Source organism: Nerophis lumbriciformis, linkage group LG12 (genome assembly GCF_033978685.3).
Source record: "Nerophis lumbriciformis linkage group LG12, RoL_Nlum_v2.1, whole genome shotgun sequence".
Classification (NCBI taxonomy): Eukaryota; Metazoa; Chordata; class Actinopteri; order Syngnathiformes; family Syngnathidae; genus Nerophis; species Nerophis lumbriciformis.
The window spans coordinates 18,346,024-18,370,645 of NC_084559.2; the positions used below are offsets into that span (position 1 = coordinate 18,346,024).

Here is a 24,622-nt window from a genome sequence, read left to right on the forward strand (position 1 = left end):
TCGGTATACTGGGTATAAAAAAAACCTTTGCAGACAGACACTTAGTGTTCTTTTTGTTTGTTTGTGGATAAAAAAAAGGCTCCTACATAATGAGTAAAAGCTAAAATGTTAATTATAAATATTGAGTAAAGACACAAAGATTTGTTTTTTTAATATGTGCATGAAGACGTCTGCAACGCCCCCTGCTCTGTTGTCTATTGTAGTTTTTACAAAAAAATTTAAATGGAAAATCAAGTTTTCTGAGAAAAAATAGGGATTCTATTTTTGGCCAAAGCCGTGCAGCCCTATGCTGTAGTTTGACAAATATTCTGTATTGTCTACTTTCTTTATGTCTCTTGACAAAGTCACAAGTAAATTTGTAAACAATAGTTTCAGTTTAGATTTCAGTTATTTTGACCTCAGTCAGCCTGTCGGAGGGGCTATCAACGGCTTTCACTGTGATATTATTGTACGTATAAATTATATATATGCATTTAAAACTGGGGATTCACCTGGTTGTCGGCGGTGACCTCCAGCAGATGTGGCAGAATAGCGTCAACATTATTTTCTACAAACTCTTCTGCTTTTATGCCCATGGAGGAGAGCAGAACGGGCCACAGTCCACGGCGAGTTTCGACTGAGAAGGATACACAGAGTTTAGTCAAGTTATTCAACTGCATCAGCACAAACTAGCAAGATAAGAAACCGCTCAATGTTGTACCTAAGGATGGATGATGAGAAACTAAAATGATCTCCATAGCCAAGTTCTCAGACTGCTTTGGATCACCCAATTGGATGGCACTGGAGCAAATGACATGCAGCGCGTCCGAGAGAACACGTGGGCGAATGTAGCTGCGACCGAGCTCAGTTTGCTCTCCAGACTCTGACATCAAGACATCCTGGGGCAAAACCTGTCATGATACAGTCAAAAGTGTTAGACCACTTTTCTAAGGGGAAATGATAATTAAAGTAATCACTTTGTGTTTGTTGATGACAGCTCGGAGTTCTCCCAGAAGGCCATGGGCCAGGCTAGAGCCGCCGAGGGACAGGAGCAGCTTCTTGACTGTCTGTTTAGCCCTCTTCCTCACAAGCCAGCTCTGAGACAGAAGGACAGCTACTGTAGCACTGTGGTACATCCTGGAAGAGAGTATAGAAATAGAAGAAAAGTTTACTATAGTTTATTCAACACTGACAGGAACAAGCAATTGCCGACATTCCATGGTAACTGAATGAAGCCTGTGAAAGGACTACCTTGTTGTTGGCTTACACTGAACTGACGTGTAACCCCTGATTGTCAGCGACACGTTTATATTTCACTCCTAACTCACTTCTTCATTTAGTAACTTGTCACTAACATAATTTAACTCAGTTTATATGAGAGTATAAGCACCATGTGCACCGCTTGTGTAACTTGTTTAGGTTTCATGCACATACTTGCCGACCCTCCTGATTTTCCCGGGAGACTCCCGAATTTCAGTGCCCCTCCCGAAAATCTCCCGGGGCAACCATTCTCCCGAATTTCTCCCGATTTCCACCTGGACAACAATATTGGGGGCGTGCCTTAAAGGCACTGCCTTTAGCGTCATCTCTCACCTGAAAAGGAGACTATTATATATGTCTCCGTTATCCATAGGTTTATCTATAACCCATAAAGTAGGCAGGCACGGAGCTATTTCTCAGCGTGTGTTTATTCCAGCCGGCACGTTAATACACTGACACACAACATCCGGATTCCCCTCATGCATTGCTTCAAAACTACGGCAAGTAGTAATGTCCAAAAACATAACAGAGACGAAGCAGAAGAACGAAGAAGAGACATGGCGACGAAAAAGTACGCTTGCAAGTTCCAAAATGATTGGAAAAAATAATTTCAGTTCATCCAGGACAGCTTGAAGGGGAAGGGATATGCTGCCTGCACATTTTGTAGATCAGACTTTTATGTGTGTGTATATGTGTAAATAAATGAACACTGAAATTCAAGTATTTATTTTATATATATATATAAATATATACATATATATATAAATAATATATATATATATATATATATATATATATAAATAATATATATATATATATATATATATATATATATATAAATAATATATATATGTATATATATAGCTAGAATTCACTGAAAGTCAAGTATTTATTTTATTTATATATACCGTATTTTCCGCACTATAAGGCGCACCTAAAAACCACAAACTTTCTCAAAAGCTGACAGTGCGCCTTATAACCCGGTGCGCTTTATATATGGATAAATATTAAGATTCATTTTCATAAAGTTTAGGTCTCGCAACTACGGTAAACAGCCGCCATCTTTTTTCCCCGTAGAAGAAGCGCGCGGTGCATGCTGGGATATGTGACGTTTCATTTCCATTTGTGTGTTTATGTAAAGACCCCAAAATGGCTCCTATTAAGTGTGTTGTCTGTCTAATTATAAATAATGCAGACGAGGCGTGTTAACTGAGTTCTCAACGTTTTCTCACAGCGTGCTCATAACCACATTCGAACTCCCAGCATACAACATCGCTTCTCAGGGCTACCGCGCATGCTCGTAACTATCGTTGCATGCTGGGTAGTGTAGTTGTTATATTTGCTAGCTCATAACAGCACATTGAGAGACACGCTTACGCGCTTAATTCAATACTCGCCGTCATTCCGGGTGGATTGACAAAAGACCTCCAGCCGCTAGATATTGCTGTCAACAGGGCATTCGAAGCTAGACTGCTAACTGCGTGGGAACTTCTCAGGGCTACCGCGCATGCTCGTAACTATCGTTGCATGCTGGGTAGTGTAGTTGTTATATTTGCTAGCTCATAACAGCACATTGAGAGACACGCTTACGCGCTTAATTCAATACTCGCCGTCATTCCGGGTGGATTGACAAAAGACCTCCAGCCGCTAGATATTGGTGTCAACAGGGCATTCGAAGCTAGACTGCTAACTGCGTGGGAACTTCTCAGGGCTACCGCGCATGCTCGTAACTATCGTTGCATGCTGGGTAGTGTAGTTGTTATATTTGCTAGCTCATAACAGCACATTGAGAGACACGCTTACGCGCTTAATTCAATACTCGCCGTCATTCCGGGTGGATTGACAAAAGACCTCCAGCCGCTAGATATTGGTGTCAACAGGGCATTCGAAGCTAGACTGCTAACTGCGTGGGAACAATGGAAGACAGAAGGCGAACACACCTTCACTAAGACGAGGAGGCAGCGCCAGACGACGCCAACATCTGCCAGTGGATCGTAAATTTGCCCAACTTTTCACTTCGGACACCGAAGACGAAGGATTTACGAATGAAGAATAACTTCAGAAAGTGAGCGCTATGTTTATTTTGTGTGTTGTGACATTAACGTTCGAGCAACATTATGTTGCTATTGCTCTGCACTATTTTGAATTTTACTACCGTATTTTCCGCACTATAAGGCGCACCGGATTATTAGCCGCACCTTCTATGAATTACATATTTCATAATTTTGTCCACCAATAAGCCGCCCCGGACTATAAGCCGCGCCTACGCTGCGCTAAAGTGAATGTCAAAAAAACGCTGCGCTAAAGTGAATGTCAAAAAAACAGTCAGATAGTTCAGTCAAACTTTAATAATATATTGAAAACCAGCGTTCTAACAACTCTGTCCCAAAATGTACGCAAATGTGCAATCACAAACATAGTAAAATTCAAAATGGTGTAGAGCAATAGTAACATAATGTTGCTCGAACGTTAATGTCACAACACACAAAATAAACATAGCGCTCACCTTCTGAAGTTATTCTTCATTCGTAAATCCTTCGAATTCTTCGTCTTCGGTGTCCGAATTGAAAAGTTGCGCAAGCGTGGTATCCAAAATGGCCGGTTCCGTCTCGTCGAAGTCATCGGGAGTCAGTGTCGCTGTTGTTCTGTGAATCCTGCCTTCCGGAAAGCTCGGACCACAGTTGTGACCGAAATATCTGCCCAGGCATTTACGATCCACTGGCAAATGTTGGCGTATGTCGTCCGGAGCTGTCTGCCCGTCTTAGTGAAGGTGTGTTCGCCTTCGGAGCTGTGTGAAAAAAGCCACCCGGCCTCTTCGCGTAAACTTCCCTTAACCACTCGCTCATCTTTTCTTCATCCATCCATCCCTTCGAGTTAGCTTTTATGATGACGCCGGCTGGAAAGGTCTCTTTTGGCAAGGTCTTCCTTTTGAATATCACCATGGGTGGAAGTTAGCATGGCAAGCTAGAACCACAGTGAAGGATGACTTCTCATTCCCTGTGGTGCGAATATTCACCGTACGTGCTCCCGTTCCACAGTGCGGTTCACAGGAATATCAGCTGTGAAATACGGTAGTAATCCGTGTGCGGATGGAGAGATTGCGTCTTTTTATGAACCGGATCGCTTAGTAGGAGCCATTTTGTGGTCTTTACAGATGTAAACAGGAAATGAAACGTACGGTGATATCCGCGCGTTTTTTCTTCTTCTTCCGGGGGCGGGTGGTAGCTTACAGTAGAAGAAGAAGCGCTTCCTGTTCTATGGGGGCGGGTGCTTTCCTTGGCGGTTGCTTGCGTAGAAGAAGAAGCGCTTCCTGTTCTACCGGGAAAAAAGATGGCGGCTGTTTACCGAAGTTGCGAGATCGAAACTTTATGAAAATGAATCGTAATAAAGCGCACCGGGTTATAAGGCGCACTGTCAGCTTTTGAGAAAAATTGTGGTTTTTAGGTGCGCCTTATAGTGCGGAAAATACGGTATGTTTGTGATTGCACATTTGCGTACATTTTGGGAGTGAACAGAGTTGTTAGAACGCTGGTTTTTAATATATTATTAAAGTTTGACTGACCTATCTGACTGTTTTTTTGACATTCCCTTTAGCGCAGCGTAGGCGCGGCTTATAGTCCGGGGCGGCTTATTGGTGGACAAAGTTATGAAATATGTAATTCATTGAAGGTGCGGCTAATAATCCGGTGCGCCTTATAGTGCGGAAAATACGGTATAAGAAATACTTGAAGTTCAGTGAATTCTAGCTATAAACATACTCCTCCCCCTTAAACCCGGCCCCGCCCACCTCAAACCCCCCCTATCTCCCCAATTCGGAGGTCTCAAGGTTGGCAAGTATGTTCATGCAGGTTGTGCCAAAAATAACACACCAGCATAACGTCTGTTTATAGCAAGTGAGAAGGACTGAAACACAAGAAGTGGCGGTTTTGCGATTAAATAACTGACGTTTTTAAATCACGGTTAATAGTAAAACCAGTTAATCGTTGCATCCCTAGCTGTAGTGCTCTTGGATATTCTTATGTCAACAACAGAAACATAGTCATGTTATACTTTGTTCAGAATTGGAAGTCTAGGGAAGGGTACCAATAATCCATTATTCTTACAATAGCTGGACCCTTGACCTCATCTTTATGGGTAAAGATGTAATTGACACCAGCTTCATGTTCTATTAGCTACTAAAAGAAATTCATGTATTTTGCATAGAAGCCAACACCAACACACTCACTGAGATTTGTTAAGCCTCTGGGCATGGTCCAGGAAAAGTCTTTCGCAAAGCAGCAGCACAGTCAGCTGAGCTAAAAACAAAACAAAAAAATACACATTATTTTGCACTTTAAATTCACTCAGGCTGTTAATTTGGATGATTGCTCACTTTCGTCATTAGCCTGGGAAAGGAACTTCTCTGTCGTGAAAAGTGGCTTCTTTTTATCCAAGATCAAGTTCCAAAAGCTGGAGAATTTTGTCTCTGCAGAAACAGAAAGTGTCAACTATCAATAATGTTGGCCTTGTGAATAAGATACGTGATCATTACCTGTCACTGTTTCAAGCAGAGCCAGTCGGCTCAAAAGAACCGACGCTGCCACGGCTTCGGCAAGCAGAGCATGCTGGGAGTTTTGTGCTGCAGCTTTCTCCACTGTTTGCAACAGCAGTGGTATGAGATCTAAGGCCTGGGCCAGGGTGTCACCTGAAAAAAGGTAGAAACAGGAGCAATAAGAAAATAAATACATTGTACTTTTTTCTGGCGTTTGTTCTTGGGTAGACGCACCTTTAAATGACCCCAGCATGGACTGGATGTAGGCATGGCGAATAAGAGAGGTTGATGTTTTGAGGGTAAAAGCCTTCTTTAACCAATCCAGCAGAGCAGCAGGAATCTCCACTGTAAGCCGGCTGCTCCACAGGGAAAGCACCGACACAGCGTGCACCAAGGTGCCCTCGTGGACTAAATTACAAAGGCAAAATGTTTTATATATCAAATTAATATGTCAGTTTTACATACTGAATATATAAAATATATGAGTATACTGCTTTAAAAAAGGGTGAACACTGAAGGGACAGGTTAGATCTTAAGAAAAAAATGATTATGGTGAGACTGAAAATCATTGTATTGATGCATGTACCATCAAGCATTTAATCCTAGCACCTAAAATCAATCAGTCTGTGTAAACTGCCAAGGATAAGTCACCTTCCTGACCCTCTGCCAAACTGAAATTACAATTGAATCATTTTGGGCAGGGGCGCCAAGTAAGGTGGTAGAGTTGGTTCATTTCCAGGGCCCCTGACTGGCAGGTGTGTGCTGGGCGAGGGTCGTTCAGGGGTACGGATTATAGGCCCTAGAATTATTGACTGTGTTCCTGTTTTTAAGAAAACTACCATAACAAGGTTATGACTGGACCAGATAACATTCAGTGTTTCCCACAGGACAGGCATCTATTTGTGGTGGTGTGGTCGAGGGGCGGGGGGTGACGGCGGCAGCGGCGATGACCAAGAAGAACGCGGAGTTGGAATATAAGTACAACACTTTATGTACATATTTAGCTCATTAAAATTACCGACAGGAAGGCGAGAAACACTTTATTTCAACAGATTCTGGCGCCGTACCTGTCGTCAAAACTCCAAAGACCGACTGCACAGTTGCGCTAACAAAATAAGAGTCTCAGAAAGCTGGCGTGCACAAGCTAGCAAGCTACGGAGTTTGCCAACAATGTATTTCTTGTAAAGTGTATACAAAGGAGTACAGAAGCTGGAAAAATAAGATGCCAAAAACCAACCACTTTCATGTGGTATTGGACAGAAAGGAGGACTTTTTTTTCTCCTCCATTCGAAAATGCGGACGTTATCAGCACCACTGTCTGATTCCAATCAATGCAAGTCATCAGAATCAGGTAATACACCAACTTATATTCTTGTTTTCATGAAAGAAAGGAATCTATATGTGTTAAACATGCTTGTATTATCTTTAAACACCTTTAACTTGTTAACAATATTAACTATATGTGTTAAACATGCTTGTATTATCTTTAAACACCTTTAACTTGTTAACAATATTAACTATATGTGTTAAACATGCTTGTATTATCTTTAAACACCTTTAACTTGTTAACAATATTAACTATATGTGTTAAACATGCTTGTATTGTCATTAAACACCTTTAACTTGTTAAACAATATTAACTATATGTATTAAACATACTTGTATTATCATTAAACACCTTTAATTTATTAACAATATGTGTTAAACATGCTTGTATTATCTTTAAACACCTTTAACTTGTTAACAATATTAACTATATGTATTAAACATACTTGTATTATCATTAAACACCTTTAATTTATTAACAATGCTTGCATTATCATTAAACACCTTTAACTTGTTAACAAAAACATATATTTCATAAATAAGTAAATATAAATTATATATATGAATGAGGTAGATCCCCACGACTTGATCAATTGAAAAGTAGCTCGCCTGCAGAAAAAGTGTGAGCACCCCTGAGTTACACCCATCTGAACAGGTCAGCCACATGTTTAAAGCCTGATCACAGTTGAAATCTTGAAATGAAGGGCCTTTAATGGCCAAAACATTAACCTGGACAACATTTTAACAGCTGGTTGGCTCAGATTTTATTCTTTTCATTGCATTCACATGCTGCAGTGGACAGTGGACAATTTAGCTGAATTATTAATGCAGTCTTTGAAGCACCGTCTCCACGTGTGTTTATTGACAACAGGGTTATAACCTGGACACGTTAGCTCGTCGGTATTGTAACACGTGACGTGACAACAGCGGCGGTGTTAATGAAGCAGCGTCAGGCTGCTCACTGTCAATGAAACGCTCGGTGAAATCGCGGATTAACGTTGAATATATGACGAGCCGCGAGCTATGCAGCTATAACTTATCTACCTACAACCTATATTACCCTCGTATTTTGATCCGGTCGGTCCGTTTCTTTTACTCCGCCGTCTTCTTCTTCTTCTTCTGGCCCACCAGGTGAATTAAGTGCTATTGGCGGAGTTACAATGCATAGTAGGCTACCGCCACCTACTGCACCGGAGTTGTAACTACAAGGTACATTCACAGACATAGTCCCATTGCTTTTATGAGCGGTCGAGCGAGTCAAAAGCCGAAAAATCCATTTGTGGCGGACGTAATTCTTTCGTGGCGGGCCGCCACAAATAAATGAATGTGTGGGAAACACTGACATTTTCTAATTGAGTCACAAAGCAATGCAGGTGCACTTGAATAATATTTAATAATTTTGCATGCACAGCCTACTAAAGTTTGCCCAGAGAGTGACTGTGAGCGTGAATGGTTGTCTCTGTGTTGGCCCTGCGATAAGGTGCCGACTTGTCCGGGGTGTAACCTGCCTTCATTTTTATTGAAGCTATTTTTGTTGTGGTTAAGTTACCAGCCTTTAAAAAGTAACTTTTTACACTTTTTGTGAAACTGACATGCAGGGGAAGAAAGGCTAAGTAAGGAGTAAAAGAAAGAGAGAATACCTTCTTGCTGCAGATAAGGGATGAACATCAATGCAACAGCAGAGCTCAGGGTTTGGTTTGAGGTCCCCGACACAGCATGATGGCTACAGCTGCCAATCCCTAGAGTCAGAAATGATTACATTGGTTATAATCATACTCCTGCACTATATGTGGTTTAACTATAGAATTAAAAACATTTCTAACAACTCGTACCTGACAAAACACTCATCTTTTGGGTGACAACTGTGAGTTTTCCTTCAGATCCTGCAACCATAAACATTGCAATGTAATACATACAAATAAAAAACTGTGGAGTGAAGAGCTGTAATCTGTGATTATTGGTCCCCTATTGTGCAAAATGGGCGTTTAAAATGAGATCCCAACGATAATCATTTGTTTGCACCACTTTTGAATCAAGACATACTCAAATGGTCTGTTTTGAAAATCTGGTAAAAACATCTGGCTAAATGAGCATGTCCCATGTATAGGCCTACAACTTAAATAATTATAAAACAGGCTTTGCTACACATTTAAAAATAAATCCTAAATTTCTGCCAAGTACTTGTCAGTGAGCTATAGGCATACGAAGCTTTACGTTTCATTATTTAGCTTTTCTTTGCCGAATAGGCTAACCAAACATGCCATTAAAATGAGACTGTGATGTTAGCACTGTAACGTTAGTTCACCTTGTTATACTAGTGTTACTAATGTTTGTTTCCTCCCGACTCTTTAATATTTTAAATTGCATCTATTACGATTGACAGTTGGTAAGTGATGAAGTACGAAGACGACAAAGTGCACAACAGCACTTGTTCAGTGCCAGAGAGAGGTGGATAAAAAACTGATTAATATTAAACCTACAGACATACAAAACATTATGTTCCCAGTAGGCCTTACATGTACGGTAATTACTTTCCCATATCCAGGCAAAATGTTTAGCAATACATGATTCTATTGTGGGATATCTGAAACAAACATTTATGAAAAATAATATTATATGGGGGACTCAAGAAATTTGGCTTGAAAGGAAAATATTTGTTTCACCTCCAAGGATCTTGAAAAGGTGTGTTACAATGTCCTGTACAGCGCTGGCGTCACTGCACTGTTGGGCCAAGTTCTTCAAGGCCTGGATTGCGTCCTCCATTAGCTGGGCATTGTTTGCTTTCAGTTGACCTGAAACAGATCAGGATGCCAAAAACTGATAATCTTCAAGCTTTGTCATAATAAAAATAAACCTGGGTGACTGTGGAATTAATAAAATACCAGCTGTACAAAATGACATTCTAAAATGTAGCTTCCTTTAGCGTCTTACTTGCTATGGCCTTTACAATATCCATGGAATACTGACTCAGATCAATAGTCAGTGCAGACAGCAGGCAGGAAACCGCTGGGAAGAGATGAGTGGGGAGACACTTTGTTAGCGCTAATAAGTGAGTGGTTATCAATCGTGCACATTGGAGTCCAAACATAGTGGTGGACGATACTGGACTGTATCGATCTAATACCAACTACATACAGGGGCTAGTACCGCTGATACCGGTACTTTTGACTTTGAATCTCCAGCGCCCCCCGCGACCCCAAAGGGAATAAGCGGTAGAAAATGGATGGATGGATGGATGGAATATCATCATCATTTAATAATATCTTTAATTGGCCTAGTTAGTTGATTGTAATTACAATAAAACACGGGACAATGAATTTATGAAAATAAAATGTTTTCATTAATTCAATACAACAATATAAAACTCTGCAAATGTATAAACAAAGTATGTTCCTTATTTCGTGTTACTAAGCACAATTATTTATGGAAAAAATAAGTCTAATAATGTAATGTACTGGTTGTGATATTAATAATAGTTATACGTCTGTAACTATAATCTGTATGTAGCCTAAGCCTAATAGAAATACCAATTTTCCTTTAGTGGTTAACTCAAAAGGGCTATTATATTTCACCATAGTCATATTTTAGGTTTGAGGTATACTGTATACCATATTTTTCGGACTATAAGTCACAGTTTTTTTCAGAGTTTGGCCGGGGGTGCGACTTATACTCAGGAGCGACTTATGTGTGAAATTATTAACACGTTACCGTAAAATATCAAATAATATTATTTAGCTCATTCACGTAAGAGACTAGACGTATAAGATTTCATGGGATTTAGCGATTAGGAGTGACAGATTGTTTGGTAAACGTATAGCATGTTCTATATGTTATAGTTATTTGAATGACTCTTACCATAATATGTTAAGTTAACATACCAGGCACGTTCTCAGTTGGTTATTTATGCCTCATATAACGTACACTTATTCAGCCTGTTGTTCACTATTCTTTATTTATTTTAAATTGCCTTTCAAATGTCTATTCTTGGTGTTGGCTTTTATCAAATACATGTCCCCAAAAAAAGCGACTTATATATGTTTTTTTGCTTCTTTATTATGCATTTTCGGCCGGTGGGACTTATACTCCGGAGCGGCTTATACTTCGAAAAATACGGTATATTTAAATGTGGTTCAGGTTTTGTCAGTTTTGGGACACGTTTTTTGGTTTGATTCGGTGTACATTGTTCTTTTTAACAGACCAGAATACATATATACCAGTAAACTACCATGACAATTTATTAGTTATTGATCTCACAAAATAAAAATGTAAAATGGTCCCTAAAGCTCTGACCTTTGAATTGATGTAGACAAAAAATTTAACTGTAATATCTTTATAACCACATTATATACCATCAATTTTGACCAGTATTTTAAGTCAAAGCATAATAATTTTGATTGTACCAATGAGTGCTTGTTAGCACAGTCAGACCAGAAGCAGTCTTACTGTGAAGGTTGGCAGTGTATTGCTGTTTTTAAGGGCGCTTGACGGATGCCATGTTTGTGAATGGAGACGATTTAAGGCTGTGTAAGGGACAACGGTCCCGGACACATGATTTCCCCAGACAAACATTCCATCTCTTCACAATGACAGCATGTCAACTTCCATAATATACCACGTTTAACATTCAATTTTTGTTGTCTGGAATGCTGTTTTCACCAGAACTTTGAGAAAATTAGAGTAATTTGTTGGACGTATAGACAAGAAACTGCAACAAATATAACAATTCCACCCTGCGAGTATCAATCTGATACCAATGCTCACCTTGCGATTGATGAAATGTATATTTAGATCGAAACCAAACCGTGTATCTCACCTTGCATGGCATTTTCTGGGCTGCGCAGCATTGTCTTTTGCATGCATGGGAGAAGCAGTTCCTTAAACTCAGAGTGGGAGACATGGCGCAACAGGGAGCCACTTTTGTCCACAATGTGCTGTTGTGTTTTAGTCTTGCTCATTAGGACTGTCTTGGTGTACAGGTCCAACATGGCACTCTGGAAAACAGCAGGTTTGCAGTTCAAAACATAATCCTCGGTAAAAAAAATTGTTGGAGCCATTTTACAGAATCAAAGAACCCACCTTATGTTTGTCAATTGTTGCTTTGTCTTTCTGAGCTGTGCAGAAGTCTAAACACACACCCAGCATAGCCAGAGTTGCAGGGTTCGGGTCCAGACTCAACAAGGTTCTGATGTATTGATCAACTAAACCAGGATGCTGGAGAACAAACCAAGATGCCGCACCGTATATTGTCATACAAGTTATGTTGACTAAATTAGTACATATTTGTCAATGATTTTCTTAGGCAAAGGTCAAGCAGGCAAAATACTCACTTCCTCACAAAGACGAGTCAGAGTCTTCAGGCTGGATTTCTGAGCGGTGGACTTGGCTCCACCCACCACCTCAGCCACAAGCAGGCTCTGAACCTGCACCTGAGAGAAGATATTGGCAAAAACATCCATGTCACATTCAATACAATGTTCATTCATACACAGAAAAATATATGAGAGGTTTTTTTTGCATGAAAATACTACTACTCAAGTTAATGCTGTAGTTGCACTGACCATTTTATTCCAGGTGGGTCCATCTCTCTTCTCTGGAGAAGAAAAGACAGTGGGGACTAGAAGACAGGTCCACGACAGGCCAATAAAGGAAGCAGAGCCTGTGCTTTTCCTGAAAGTATGGTGGGGATAAAAAGTGATCATTTAGCCGTACTATAAACAACAAGTGACTTTTTCGTTCTGCTTATTGTTTTGTTGCTGTACACAAGCTCCATATAACCAGGGTTGGGACTAACACGTTACTTTCGGCGGTTTAGAGTAGTCTAACCCGTTATTTTTTTATATTCAGTAACTCAGTTACCGTTACTACATGATGCGTTACTGTGTTATTTTTTATATAGTATCGGCTAGAAACTGAGAAGATCTGAGTTGTGTTTTATTGGCGAGTTGCAGTGTCTGTGTGTGTGTGTGGAGGAGGGTGGGGGAGGGGGGGTCTGTGTTTACTAACAAGACATCATGGCGGAGCCAAAGCCGAGTTTCTTAACATGGAGATATTCTCACTACTTTTCTTTTGTCGAGCACAAAGAAAAGTACATTTTAGTTAAATGTAAGTTGCGTCTTCGATCAAAGATCTACTGCCCAAAACAGCAATTCAAATCGGCTGAAACAGCTACAAAAGCAACATGCTTCGACGAAGCTAGTAAAGAGAGACGCACTTCACCTAAGGATTTTAACGGAGGCACTGCTAGCCAGGACAACACTGATAGAGCCATTGCAGCGTATGTGCTAGAAGACATGCAGGCTATTTTTACAGTGGAGTCACCCGCTTTCAGGTAGCTAATTAGCATGATAGCGGGCGTCAAACGGCAAATGGCACGAAAACATTTTCCAAGTTCCTGGACACAGTGGACAGTGAGTACATAAACATGGAAAGCAAGCTAAAGAAAACACTCCAAACTCTGCCTCTGCTCATCATTCAGCACTGAAGGTACACACTCTGTCAATTCTCTTATATACTATTTCATTCTAGACTTCTAGAGTGTTTGATTATCACATCACTCTAAATGTATAGACTATAAAGTTCACAAACATAAAAAGGGATCCTAGTGGGCCAGGCCAATTTTCCTTTTCTCTAAACTAAAACTGGGGAAATGCGTAGAGTGTTCTGGGCTTCACTGAAGACATGATTTTATTTCACAATTCCTTGAGAGAAAAGAACGCCTGGTTAGGCGTCTGTGTAGCAGTATGTGTGCTGTATATAGTGACATGACATATAATCATGTCATGTGTGCCTTCCTTGGGTGAAGCCAGGTTTTCAGCCATGTTGTGACATGTTGTTATTATGCGGTTTGTTACATATGTATGTTATGTTGCAGCTATTTAAAATAGTTTTGTCAATTTGTTCTGGCCCAAAATAAATTGGCCCTTTGAAAGATATTTGTCTTTGTGTGTTGTATGTAGACCACATTGCTTAGCAGAGTTCAGTGATGCAAATGCATGTCAAGTTGATCAACAGATTGTATTATTCTCCCGTGCAATAACAGTACTAAAATGAAGGCTAAAAGGGCATTAATGGGAGCCTTAAAAAATAAATTAACAAAAGTAACTAAATAGTTACTTTTCAAAGTAACGCATTACTTTTTGGTGTAACTGAGTTTCTTTTGAAATAAAGTTACTAGTAACTAGTTACTGTTTTTCAGTAACTAACCCAACACAGCATATAACATGCTAGTTTGGTTGGAAAACACGTATCCTTTTTCAACGAGTAGCTGGTTGATAGCCACACAAAAACAAGCGACAGTATAGGTAACATTTATATTTCCATCAAAACATTTGTTTTGCTTTTCATGTTTTTTCTCACTTTTTTTCTCTCTCACAAAAGCAACAAACAGATTGCCGTCCTGTAGAAAACACTGTTGCTTGCATTATAATAATAATATTTTACTTTGATCTAAAATTAATTTAAAACAAGGTTAAGCAGACAATACTGTCTACTGTCCCCGTTTATTAGCCCCATCCCTTGGATATATGTCTGGTTTGCAGTGTGGTGTCAAAACTGCTACATCAGCTACATCCAGTCAGGCGCATACCCCGGCTCTCCGTTTTTGTTGACGAGTCCGCCGGTTTGAAGGCAGTGGAGAAGGCTCATCACCAGAATGTCGGGTTGACGCTCCGCCAGCTGCGCAATGGCAGAGAGGAGCTCTCGGCGGGAAGCAGCATCCCTTAGAAACACAATTATTAGCTTGTAAAAAAATGAATAAAACTAACCACAAGTTGGCACTTACCGATATCTGTGAGGAGTGAGGCAGAAGAGCTTGCAAAGGCCTTTTATGGCAGGATCTGGTAAATCTAAAAGAAAGCGTTCGACAAACAGCATGAGCTGAAGTTCGAACACTACAATCGGAGCATAAAAAACACAGAAACACTCACCTTTATCCTTTAAACATTGTTTCAGCTCTCCGAAAATCTCCTTGCGTTCTTTCACACTGGCTGTAGTCACTTTTAAAGCAAATTTCTTCAGCGTCTCTGAAACCTGCAAGACAAATTAGATTGAGTGAAAATGGACCTTAAAGAGACAAGACACAAACAGGAAATTGGAGGTCACAGCGACACAGAAGTACCTAGGATTCCGTACACCCCATATTCTGTATGATTCGTTGTTTAACAAACATTTCCCCCAAAATGTTTCCATGGTTTACGTACCGTATTTTCCGCACTATTAGCCGCACCTAAAAACCACACCTAAAAACCACAAATTTACTCAAAAGCTGACAGTGCGGCTTTTAACCCGGTGCGCTTTATATATGGATTAATATTGCGATTCATTTTCATAAAGTTTCGATCTCGCAACTTCGGTAAACAGCCGCCATCTTTTTTCCCGGTAGAACAGGAAGCGCTTCTTCTTCTACGCAAGCAACCACCAAGGTAAGCACCCGCCCCCATAGAACAGGAAGTGCTTCTTCTTCTACTGTAAGCAACCACCCGCCCGCGTAGAAGAAGAAAAAGCGCGCGGATATACCGTACGTTTCATTTCCTTTGTGTGTTTACATCTGTAAAGACCACAAAATGTCTCCTACTAAGCGTCAGGGATCCGGTTCATGAAAAGACGCAATCTCTCCATCCGCACACGGATTACTATTTCACAGCAACTGATATTCCTGTGAAACGCACTGTGGATACAACGGGAGCACGTACGGTGAATATTCGCACCACAGGGAATGAGAAGTCATCCTTCACTGTGGTTCTAGCTTGCCATGCTAATGGCCAGAAACTTCCACCCATGGTGATATTCAAAAGGAAGACCTTGCCAAAAGAGACCTTTCCAGCCGGCGTCATCATAAAAAGCTAACTCGAAGGGATGGATGAAGAAAAGATGAGCGAGTGGTTAAGGTAAGTTTAAGTTTACGCGAAGAGGCCGGGTGGCTTTTTTCACGCAGCTCTGTCCATGTTGATATACGTATGTTTGTGATTGCACATTTGCGTACATTTTGGGAGTGAACAGAGTTGTTAGAACGCTGGTTTTTAATATATTATTAAAGTTTGACTGACCTATCTGACTGTTTTTTTGACATTCCTTTAGCGCAGTTAGATGCGGCTTACAACACCGGGCGGCTTATAGGTGGACAAAGTTTTGAAATATGCCGTTCATTGAAGGCGCGGCTTTTAACCCAGGGCGCCTTATGGTGCGGAAAATACGGTAGTTTTGTCATCGCTATGGGGCCAAAGAAAGTTGATAGTCCCATAAAAGAATAGGGTAAGAAACACTAATGAATTCAAGAAAGAACTTATGTAGGAAAGCGGTGTCCGTGTTGATCTTCTTCAGCTCCGTTCATCGCTGTCTTTTAGAAAGGTATAAGTGATGTTAAGTGTTCGTTTTTCCATTTAATTCCATTCATCCATTTTCTAACGCTTGTCCCTTTCGGGGTCGCGGAGGGTGCTGGAGCCTATCTCAGCTGCATTCAGGCGGAAGGCGGGGTACACCCTGGACAAGTCGCCACCTCATCGCAGGGCCAACGCAGATAGACAGACAACATTCACACTCACATTCACACACTAGGGCCAATTTTTTGTAATGCCAATCAACCTATCCCTAGGTCAGTGGTTCTTAACCTGGGTTCGATTGAACCCTAGGGGTTCGGTGAGTCGGCCTCAGGGGTTCGGTGGTCGCGGAGGTCAAGACACACCCGACTCATAATGTAAATAAAAACTTCTCCCCATCGTCGTATTATGGACGATATGGTTTTCAGGTGTGTAATTTGTTGAGAGTTTATGCACTGTGTTGGTTTTGTTCTTTGAACAAGGTGATGTTCATGCACGGTTCATTTTGAGCACCTGTAAAAAAAACATATAACTTTGTCTTGAATTTTTCACTAAAGAAGGGTTCGGTGAATGCGCATATGAAACCCGTGGGGTTTGTTAAGAACCGCTGCCCTAGGTGCATGTTTTTGGAGGTGGGAGGAAGCCGCAGTACCCGGAATACCCGGAGGGAACCCACGCAGTCACGGGGAGAACATGCAAACTCCACACAGAAAGATCCCGAGCCCGGGATTGAACTCAGGACTACTAAGGACCTTCGCATTGTGAGGTACATGCATTAACCCACTGGTTCTTAACCTGGGTTCGATCGAACCCTAGGGGTTCGGCGGAGGTCAAGACACACCCGACTCATTGTGTAAATACAAACTTCTCCCTATCGGCGTATTACGGATACGGCAACAGCTGACTGGTTTGCAGGTGTGTAATTTGTTGTGAGTTTATGCACTGTGTTGGTTTTGTTGTTTGAACAAGGTGATGTTCATGCACGGTTCATTTTATGCACCAGTAAAAAAACATGGTAACACTTTAGTATGGGGAACATATTCACCATTAATTAGTTGCTTATTAACATGCAAGTTAGTAACATATTGGCTCTTATCTAGTCATTATTAAGTACTAATTAATGCCTTATTCGGCATGGCCTTATTATAACCCTAACCCTCTAACCCAGGCCCTAACCCTCTAACCCTAACTAAATAACTCTAAATTACCGTATTTTCCGCACCATTAGCCGCACCTAAAAACCACAAATTTACTCAAAAGCTGACAGTGCGGCTTTTAACCCGGTGCGCTTTATATATGGATAAATATTAAGATTCATTTTCATAAAGTTTCGATCTCGCAACTTAGGTAAACAGCCGCCATCTTTTTTCCCGGTAGAACAGGAAGCGCTTCTTCTTCTACGCAAGCAACCGCCAAGGTAAGCACCCGCCCCCATAGAACAGGAAGCGCTTCTTCTTCTACTGTAAGCAACCACCCGCCCCCGGAAGAAGAAGAAAAAACGCGCGGATATCACCGTACGTTTCATTTCCTGTTTACATCTGTAAAGACCACAAAATGGCTCCTACTAAGCGACAAGGATCCGGTTCATGAAAAGACGCAATCTCTCCATCCGCACACGGATTACTACCGTATTTCACAGCAACTGATATTCCTGTGAACCGCACTGTGGAACGGGAGCACGTACGGTGAATATTCGCACCACAGGGAATGAGAAGTCATCCTTCACTGTGGTTCTAGCTTGCCATGCTAACTTCCACCCGTGGTGATATTCAAAAGGAAGACCTTGCCAAAAGAGACCTTTCCAGCCGGCGTCATCATAAAAGCTAACTCGAAGGGATGGATGAAGAAAAGATGAGCGAGTGGTTAAGGTAAGTTTAAGTTTACGCGAAGAGGCCGGGTGGCTTTTTTCACGCAGCTCTGTCCATGTTGATATACGTATGTTTGTGATTGCACATTTGCGTACATTTTGGGAGTGAACAGAGTTGTTAGAACGCTGGTTTTTAATATATTATTAAAGTTTGACTGACCTATCTGACTGTTTTTTTGACATTCCTTTAGCGCAGTTAGATGCGGCTTACAACATGGGGCGGCTTATTGGTGGACAAAGTTTTGAAATATGCCGTTCATTGAAGGCGCGGCTTTTAACCCAGGGCGCCTTATGGTGCGGAAAATACGGTAAGTCTTTATTACTTAGAATATGTTCCACTGGTGTCCAAATAACTCTAAATTAAGTCTTTGTTACTTAGAATATGTTCCCCATACTAAAGTGTTACCAAAAACATATAACTTTGTCTTGAATTTGAATAAAAAAAACATTTTATTTTTCACTAAAGAAGGGTTCGGTGAATGCGCATATGAAACTGGTGGGGTTCGGTACTATGGCGTCACATTAGTGCCAAAAATCCGAGCGCATAAAAACTGTTATCGCGCGCTGATTCTCCACTTCGCGCGACACCCTTTTGCGCGCGCGTGGTGCCTTTTTGCGCGCGCGCGGTGCCTTTCTGTGCGCGCTCTGTGTACTCCTGGCATCTCTGCTCGCGCTGTCATGTTTCTTTTTGGCACTTTGGGGGCGGGTATGCTTAGACGGCCCCTTCTTTCTGATTGGTCAGGCGAAAAATGCTGAAAAATGCTCAGAGCCAATCAGAAGTATAGCAGGGCGGGTCATCGTCAATATGTATCAAGATTTACAGAGGAAGAAGTGGTGATGAAGGTTATTTCATACCACATAAACACAATACAGGGTAATACAAAATGTGAGCCAAATAAATAATAAGACAACAAACACCATAATCACATCTTTCAGCCAGAACTGGTCCACCAGCAATAACATCCAACCATAACATTATTTTATATTTTCACTTCTTCTTGAACATTTGTTTTCTAATTTATGGAATTTCTTTTGATTCAGCCATAAAATTAATGAAATAATCTTTGAATTTTGTTTTTAAAATGTTAAAAATAGCTTTTAATAATGTATTCTGAAACAGTTTAAAATAATCAGAGAACTGACTAACACTGACCCTACACAACTATGTTGCACAATCAAGTCTTTTTTTTTAAAGCGAAAGAGGTAATTTCAACAGGTACAGCATCCTATGTCATATCTACATGTAATAAGATTTGTAACAAGGCAAACCGTTTGTAAATTTGTCGAAAATCGAGCAAGTTATGGTAATTTAATTAGTACATGTACCATTGACATCAATGTAATGATTGAGGCTAGATGTCCGAGGTAAGATGGCTACAACGTTGCTACACTGGAGAATGATTGGTCATATGAAAAATGCTCACAGCCAATCAGAAAGGAGGGGCCCTCTAAGCTTACCCGCCCCCAAAGTGCCAAAAAGAAACATGACAGCGCGAGGAGAGATGCCAGGAGTACAAAGAGAGCGCGCAAAAAGGCACCACGCGCGCACAAAAGGGTGTCGCGCGCGCGCACGAAGTCGAGAATCAGCGCGCGATAACAGTTTTTATGCGCTCGGATTTTTGGCACTAATGTGACGCCATATGGTACATCCAACAAGGTTAAGAACCACTGCACTAACCCGTGTTCCACCGTGCTACCTCCATTTAATTCATTATGTATATTAATTTCCCAATGTTTTCAGCTTGTAAAACTTTATTGTGTGTTTTTGTTAACATGTCTGGAACAGATTAATTGGATTTACGGTATTTCCTATGAGCAAATTGCTTTAAGTTTTCGTGTGATCGTCGTTGGACCTTTAGGAATGGATTGTGTACAACAACTGACGTAGCACTGTAATCATACGGACATGTTTGTCAGTAGTTCTGCATTGTTGACATCCATGCTAGACTTTTGACAAGAACAAGAAAGTTTGATCATATTACGCCTATACTGGCTCACCTGCGCTGGCTTCCTGTGCACTAAGATGTGACTTTAAGGTTTTACTACTTAGGTATAAAATACTAAACGGCCTAGCTCCATCCTATCTTGCAAGAAATCTGCGTTCAAAGAACTCCGGCTTATTAGTGATTCCCAGTACTATGGAATGCCCTCTCGGTAACAGTTAGAGATGCTACCTCAGTGGAAGCATTTAAGTCCCATCTTAAAACTCATTTGCATACACTAACCTTTAAATAGACCCCTTTTTAGACCAGTTGATCTGCCGTCTCTTTTCTGCTCTGCCCCTCTCTCCTGCGTGGAGAGGTTATTAGGTGACCACAGATGAGGCTCTAAGGTTTCTCATTGTAATCCCATTGGGTTGAGTTTTTTTCTTGCCCTGATGTGGGATCTGAGTTGATGTCGTTGTGGCTTGTGCAGCCCTTTGGGACACTTGTGATTTAGGGCTATATAAATAAACTTTGATTGATTGATTGATTGATGATAACATTATGACATACATATTTGTAAAAGTAGTACAGTACAACTGCGGGCTTGTTCTCAGACTTGAGAAAATGATTAATGAACTCATACACCGTTCCACTGTAAAATGTGTTCTTCTCAGTAAAAGAGAAAATAAAGGCGTTGTTTACACAATAACCTAAACCAGTGTTTTTCAACCTTTTTTGAGGCAAGGCACGTTTTTTTTTCATTTAAGAATACAGAGGCACACCACCAGCAGAAAACGTTACAAAAAAGATACTCCACCAGGTCGTCGTGCCTTATTTTGAGTTTGTTGGTGTTTTCCTGTGCTTTAGTTCTTGTCTTGCGCTGTTATTTTGGTGGCCCTTCCTGTTTTGTTGGTGATTTCCTGTAGCAGTTTCATGTCTTCCTTTGAGCGCTATTCCCCGCACCTGCTTTGTGTTAGCTAGCGAGGCTATTTAAGTTGTCGCTACCTTTTTTTGTGTGGACATTGTGGATTGTCACGTCATGCGCGGATGTACTTTGCGGACGCTGTAAGTTTTTGCTGTCGTCCAGCATTCTGTTTCTGTTTACTTTGTAGTCAGTTCAGTTTTTACTTTCGTTTTGCATACCTTTTCCTTTTGTTCATTTTTAGTTTAAGCGTTACATACCTTTTTTCTTGCACGCCGTGGTCTGCATATTGGGATCACAACAAATAGGGATGTCCGATAATATCGGACTGCCAATATTATCGGCCGATAAATGCTTTAAAATGTAATATCGGAAATTATCGGTTTAAAAATTATCGGTATCGGTTTCAAAAAGTAAAATGTATGACTTTTAAAAACACAGCTGTGTACACGGACGTAGGGAGAAGTACAGAGCGCCAATAAACCTGCCTTTGCGTGCCGGCCCAATCACATAATATCTACGGCTTTTCACACACAAGTGAATACAATTCATACTTGGTCAACAGCCATAAAGGTCACACTGAGGGTGGTCGTATAAACAACTTTAACACTGTTACAAATATGCGCCACACTGTGAACCCACACCAAACAAGAATGACAAACACATTTCGGGAGAACATCCGCACCGTAACACAACATAAACACAACAGAACAAATACCCAGAACCCCTTGCAGCACTAACTTTTCCGGGACTCTACAATATACACACCCGCTACCCCCTACAAAACCCCGCTACCCCCTACATAACCTCGCCCACCTCAACCTCCTCATGCTCTCTCAGGGAGAGCATGTCTCAAATTCCAAGTTGCTGTTTTGAGGCATGTTAAAAAAAATAATGCACTTTTTGACTTCAATAATAAATATGGCAGTGCCATGTTGGCACTTTTTTCCATAACTTGAGTTGATTTATTTTGGAAAACCTTGTTACATTGTTTAATGCATCCAGCGGGGCATCACAACAAAGTTAGGCATAATAATGTGTAGGGATGTCCGATGATGGCTTTTTGCCGATATCCGATATTGTCCAACTCTTTAATTACCGATACCGATATCAACCGATACCGATATATACAGTCGTGGATTTAACACATTATTATGCCTAATTTGAACAACCAGGTATGGTGAAGATAAGGTACTTTTAAAAAATTGTTATAAAATAAAATAAGATAAATTAAAAACATTTTCTTGAATAAAAAAGAAAATAAAACAATATAAAAACAGTTACATAGAAACTAGTAATGAATGAAAATTAGTAAAATTAACTGTTAAAGGTTAGTACTATTAGTGGACCAGCAGCACGTACACTCGTGTGCTTACGGATTGTATCCCTGCAGACTGTATTGATATATATTGATATATAATGTAGGAACCAGAATATTAATAACAGAAAGAAACAACCCTTTTGTGTGAATGAGTGTAAATGGGGGAGGGAGGGTTTTGGGGTTGGTGTACTAATTTTAAGTATATCTTGTGTTTTTTATGTTGATTTAATAAAAATAAAAAAACCTGATACCGATAATAAAAAAAACGATACCGATAATTTCCGATATTACATTTTAACGCATAGCTCGACATCTCTAATAATGTGTTAATTCCACGACTGTATATATCGGTATCGGTTGATATCGGAATCGGTAAATAAGAGTTGGACAATATCGGCAAAAAAGCCATTATCGGACATCTCTAACAACAAACCATCCTCGTCTCACCCGACACATTTCGACTTTTACAAAGCAATTTACTACCCGATGCCACATACTGACATGGAGAATTACGTGGTTACCCTGCTGAGTTTTACACAGCACAGACACTAAGCAGAGGCACATTATTTGCAGATTATAATTATTGATTTGCAAAAAAAAATATTTTTGAACCAATTAGGGGAAGTTTCATAATTTCCCACGACACACCAGACAAGTGTGCCGCGGCACAGTGGTTGAATAACACTGACCTAAACAACGGTATAGCATGCATACAAGTTACAGTCGAATATAATATTGAGATAGGCTCCAGCACCCCCCGCGACCCCAAAAAGGGACAAGCGGTAGAAAATGGATGGATGGATAATATTGAAATAATATTGAAGTCTTGTGATTTGGCGAGGATGTAAAACATTTATTTTTAGTATTAATAACAATCATTGATTGTACTGATGATGGTGGTGGTAAGAAACATTTGATAATCCTTCCCTCTGCCGAACATTAAATATCATTGTTCCTCTTTGGTGTGAAGAAGTTACTAAAAGTAATCATTCTCGTGTTACGTCGCTCCATTCTATTAGCCATGAAGCTAGCTCATTTTACGCGTCGTGCCCAGTTGAGAGTCAGAACATTCTTCCAAGACTAAAAAACACACTCGAACATCACAAAATGTGGCTTAAGACGCAAAGAAACAAGAAAAAAAACATTTTCATATGATTTATGGCATTTAAAGACGCCAGCCACACATACCTGCGTGTCCGCTGCCATGTTGCCGGTCTTGACACAGGAAGTCGTTGGCGGTGTCACTTCCGGGTCAGGACGCTGCCGCAGTTATTTTTTTCATTTTTTATTTTATTTTTTTTAATAACAATGCATTGTTTATAAAAAAAAACTAAAATTATATGTTTTCGAATTTTTATCAGAGTTCGTGATGCTCATAACATACTTGTATGGGTGCTTGTTAGAGGCTCATTGTACTTGTCTTTGTCGCCATCTAGTGGTTGACAGGCGGCCTTACGTATAATGTCTGTTTGTTTTAGATCAAGTGGTTCTTAACCTTGTTGGAGGTACCGAACCCAGGGGCGCCGAAAAGGGGGGGGGGGGGGGGGGTAAAGGAGACGGATTCTAGGGGCCCATGATGGAGGGGGCCCAGAGAGGCCCCTAATGATGATGAAATTATAATACAGAAAAAATAATGACACTGTGTTGGGGGCCCTGTAAAGATTCTTTTCATGGGGCCCAAAATCCCTAGCGGCGCCCCTGACCGAACCCCACCAGTTTCATATGCACATTCACCGAACCCTTCTTTAGTGAAAAATAAGATGTTTTTTTTTCAAATTCAAGACAGTTATATGTTTTTTTAACTGGCGCACAAAATGAACCGTGCATGAACATCACCTCGTTCAAAGAACAAAACCTCCACAGTGCATGAGCTCACAAAAAATGACACACCTGAAAATCAGTGTGACTTCTGCTGTTGCCGTATCCGTAATACGCCGATAGGGAGAAGTTTTTTTTTTACACGATGAGTCGGGTGTGTCTTGACCTCCACCGAACCCCTGAGGCCGACTCACTGAATCCCTAGGGTTCGATCGAACCCAGGTTAAGAACCACTGCCTTAGACGTATCCTCGCTCATCCATAGGGGACTGGACACTGGCCGAGAGGTAGTGGGCGGCCAAGGGCTCTCTTGGTTGCTTTGTTGGGTCTGCTCCTGTCTCTGGCCATGCTCTTAGGGCA

The 24,622-nt window shown here is 40.8% G+C and overlaps 2 protein-coding genes across 3 annotated transcripts in view; both read right to left on the minus strand.

Moving 5' to 3' along the window:
• LOC133623071 (stalled ribosome sensor GCN1-like) overlaps positions 1-23,734 on the minus strand; it is a 73,652-nt gene extending 49,918 nt beyond the window's left edge. The window contains exons 1-19 of the mRNA XM_061986015.2: positions 23,634-23,734; positions 15,022-15,124; positions 14,877-14,940; positions 14,682-14,813; positions 12,655-12,763; positions 12,424-12,522; positions 12,173-12,307; positions 11,910-12,087; positions 10,028-10,102; positions 9,760-9,888; positions 8,929-8,979; positions 8,737-8,835; positions 6,005-6,178; positions 5,771-5,923; positions 5,612-5,704; positions 5,465-5,534; positions 957-1,116; positions 701-890; positions 492-616 (exon numbers count right to left, since the gene is read on the minus strand). Of these exons, the coding sequence (XP_061841999.1) occupies positions 492-616; positions 701-890; positions 957-1,116; positions 5,465-5,534; positions 5,612-5,704; positions 5,771-5,923; positions 6,005-6,178; positions 8,737-8,835; positions 8,929-8,979; positions 9,760-9,888; positions 10,028-10,102; positions 11,910-12,087; positions 12,173-12,307; positions 12,424-12,522; positions 12,655-12,763; positions 14,682-14,813; positions 14,877-14,940; positions 15,022-15,124; positions 23,634-23,651 (2,157 nt within the window). The 5' untranslated portion in view covers positions 23,652-23,734. The remainder of the gene's footprint in view (positions 1-491; positions 617-700; positions 891-956; positions 1,117-5,464; positions 5,535-5,611; positions 5,705-5,770; positions 5,924-6,004; positions 6,179-8,736; positions 8,836-8,928; positions 8,980-9,759; positions 9,889-10,027; positions 10,103-11,909; positions 12,088-12,172; positions 12,308-12,423; positions 12,523-12,654; positions 12,764-14,681; positions 14,814-14,876; positions 14,941-15,021; positions 15,125-23,633) is intronic.
• Positions 23,735-24,394: 660 nt separating this feature from the next.
• vamp5 (vesicle-associated membrane protein 5) overlaps positions 24,395-24,622 on the minus strand; it is a 21,520-nt gene continuing 21,292 nt past the window's right edge. Inside the window, exon 3 of one of the 2 annotated variants that reach the window (XM_061985765.2) lies at positions 24,395-24,622. This exon is cut by the window's right edge and continues 1,586 nt beyond it. The gene's annotated coding sequence lies outside the window, so the exon portion shown is untranslated. The other variant, XM_061985766.2, reaches the window with a different exon arrangement.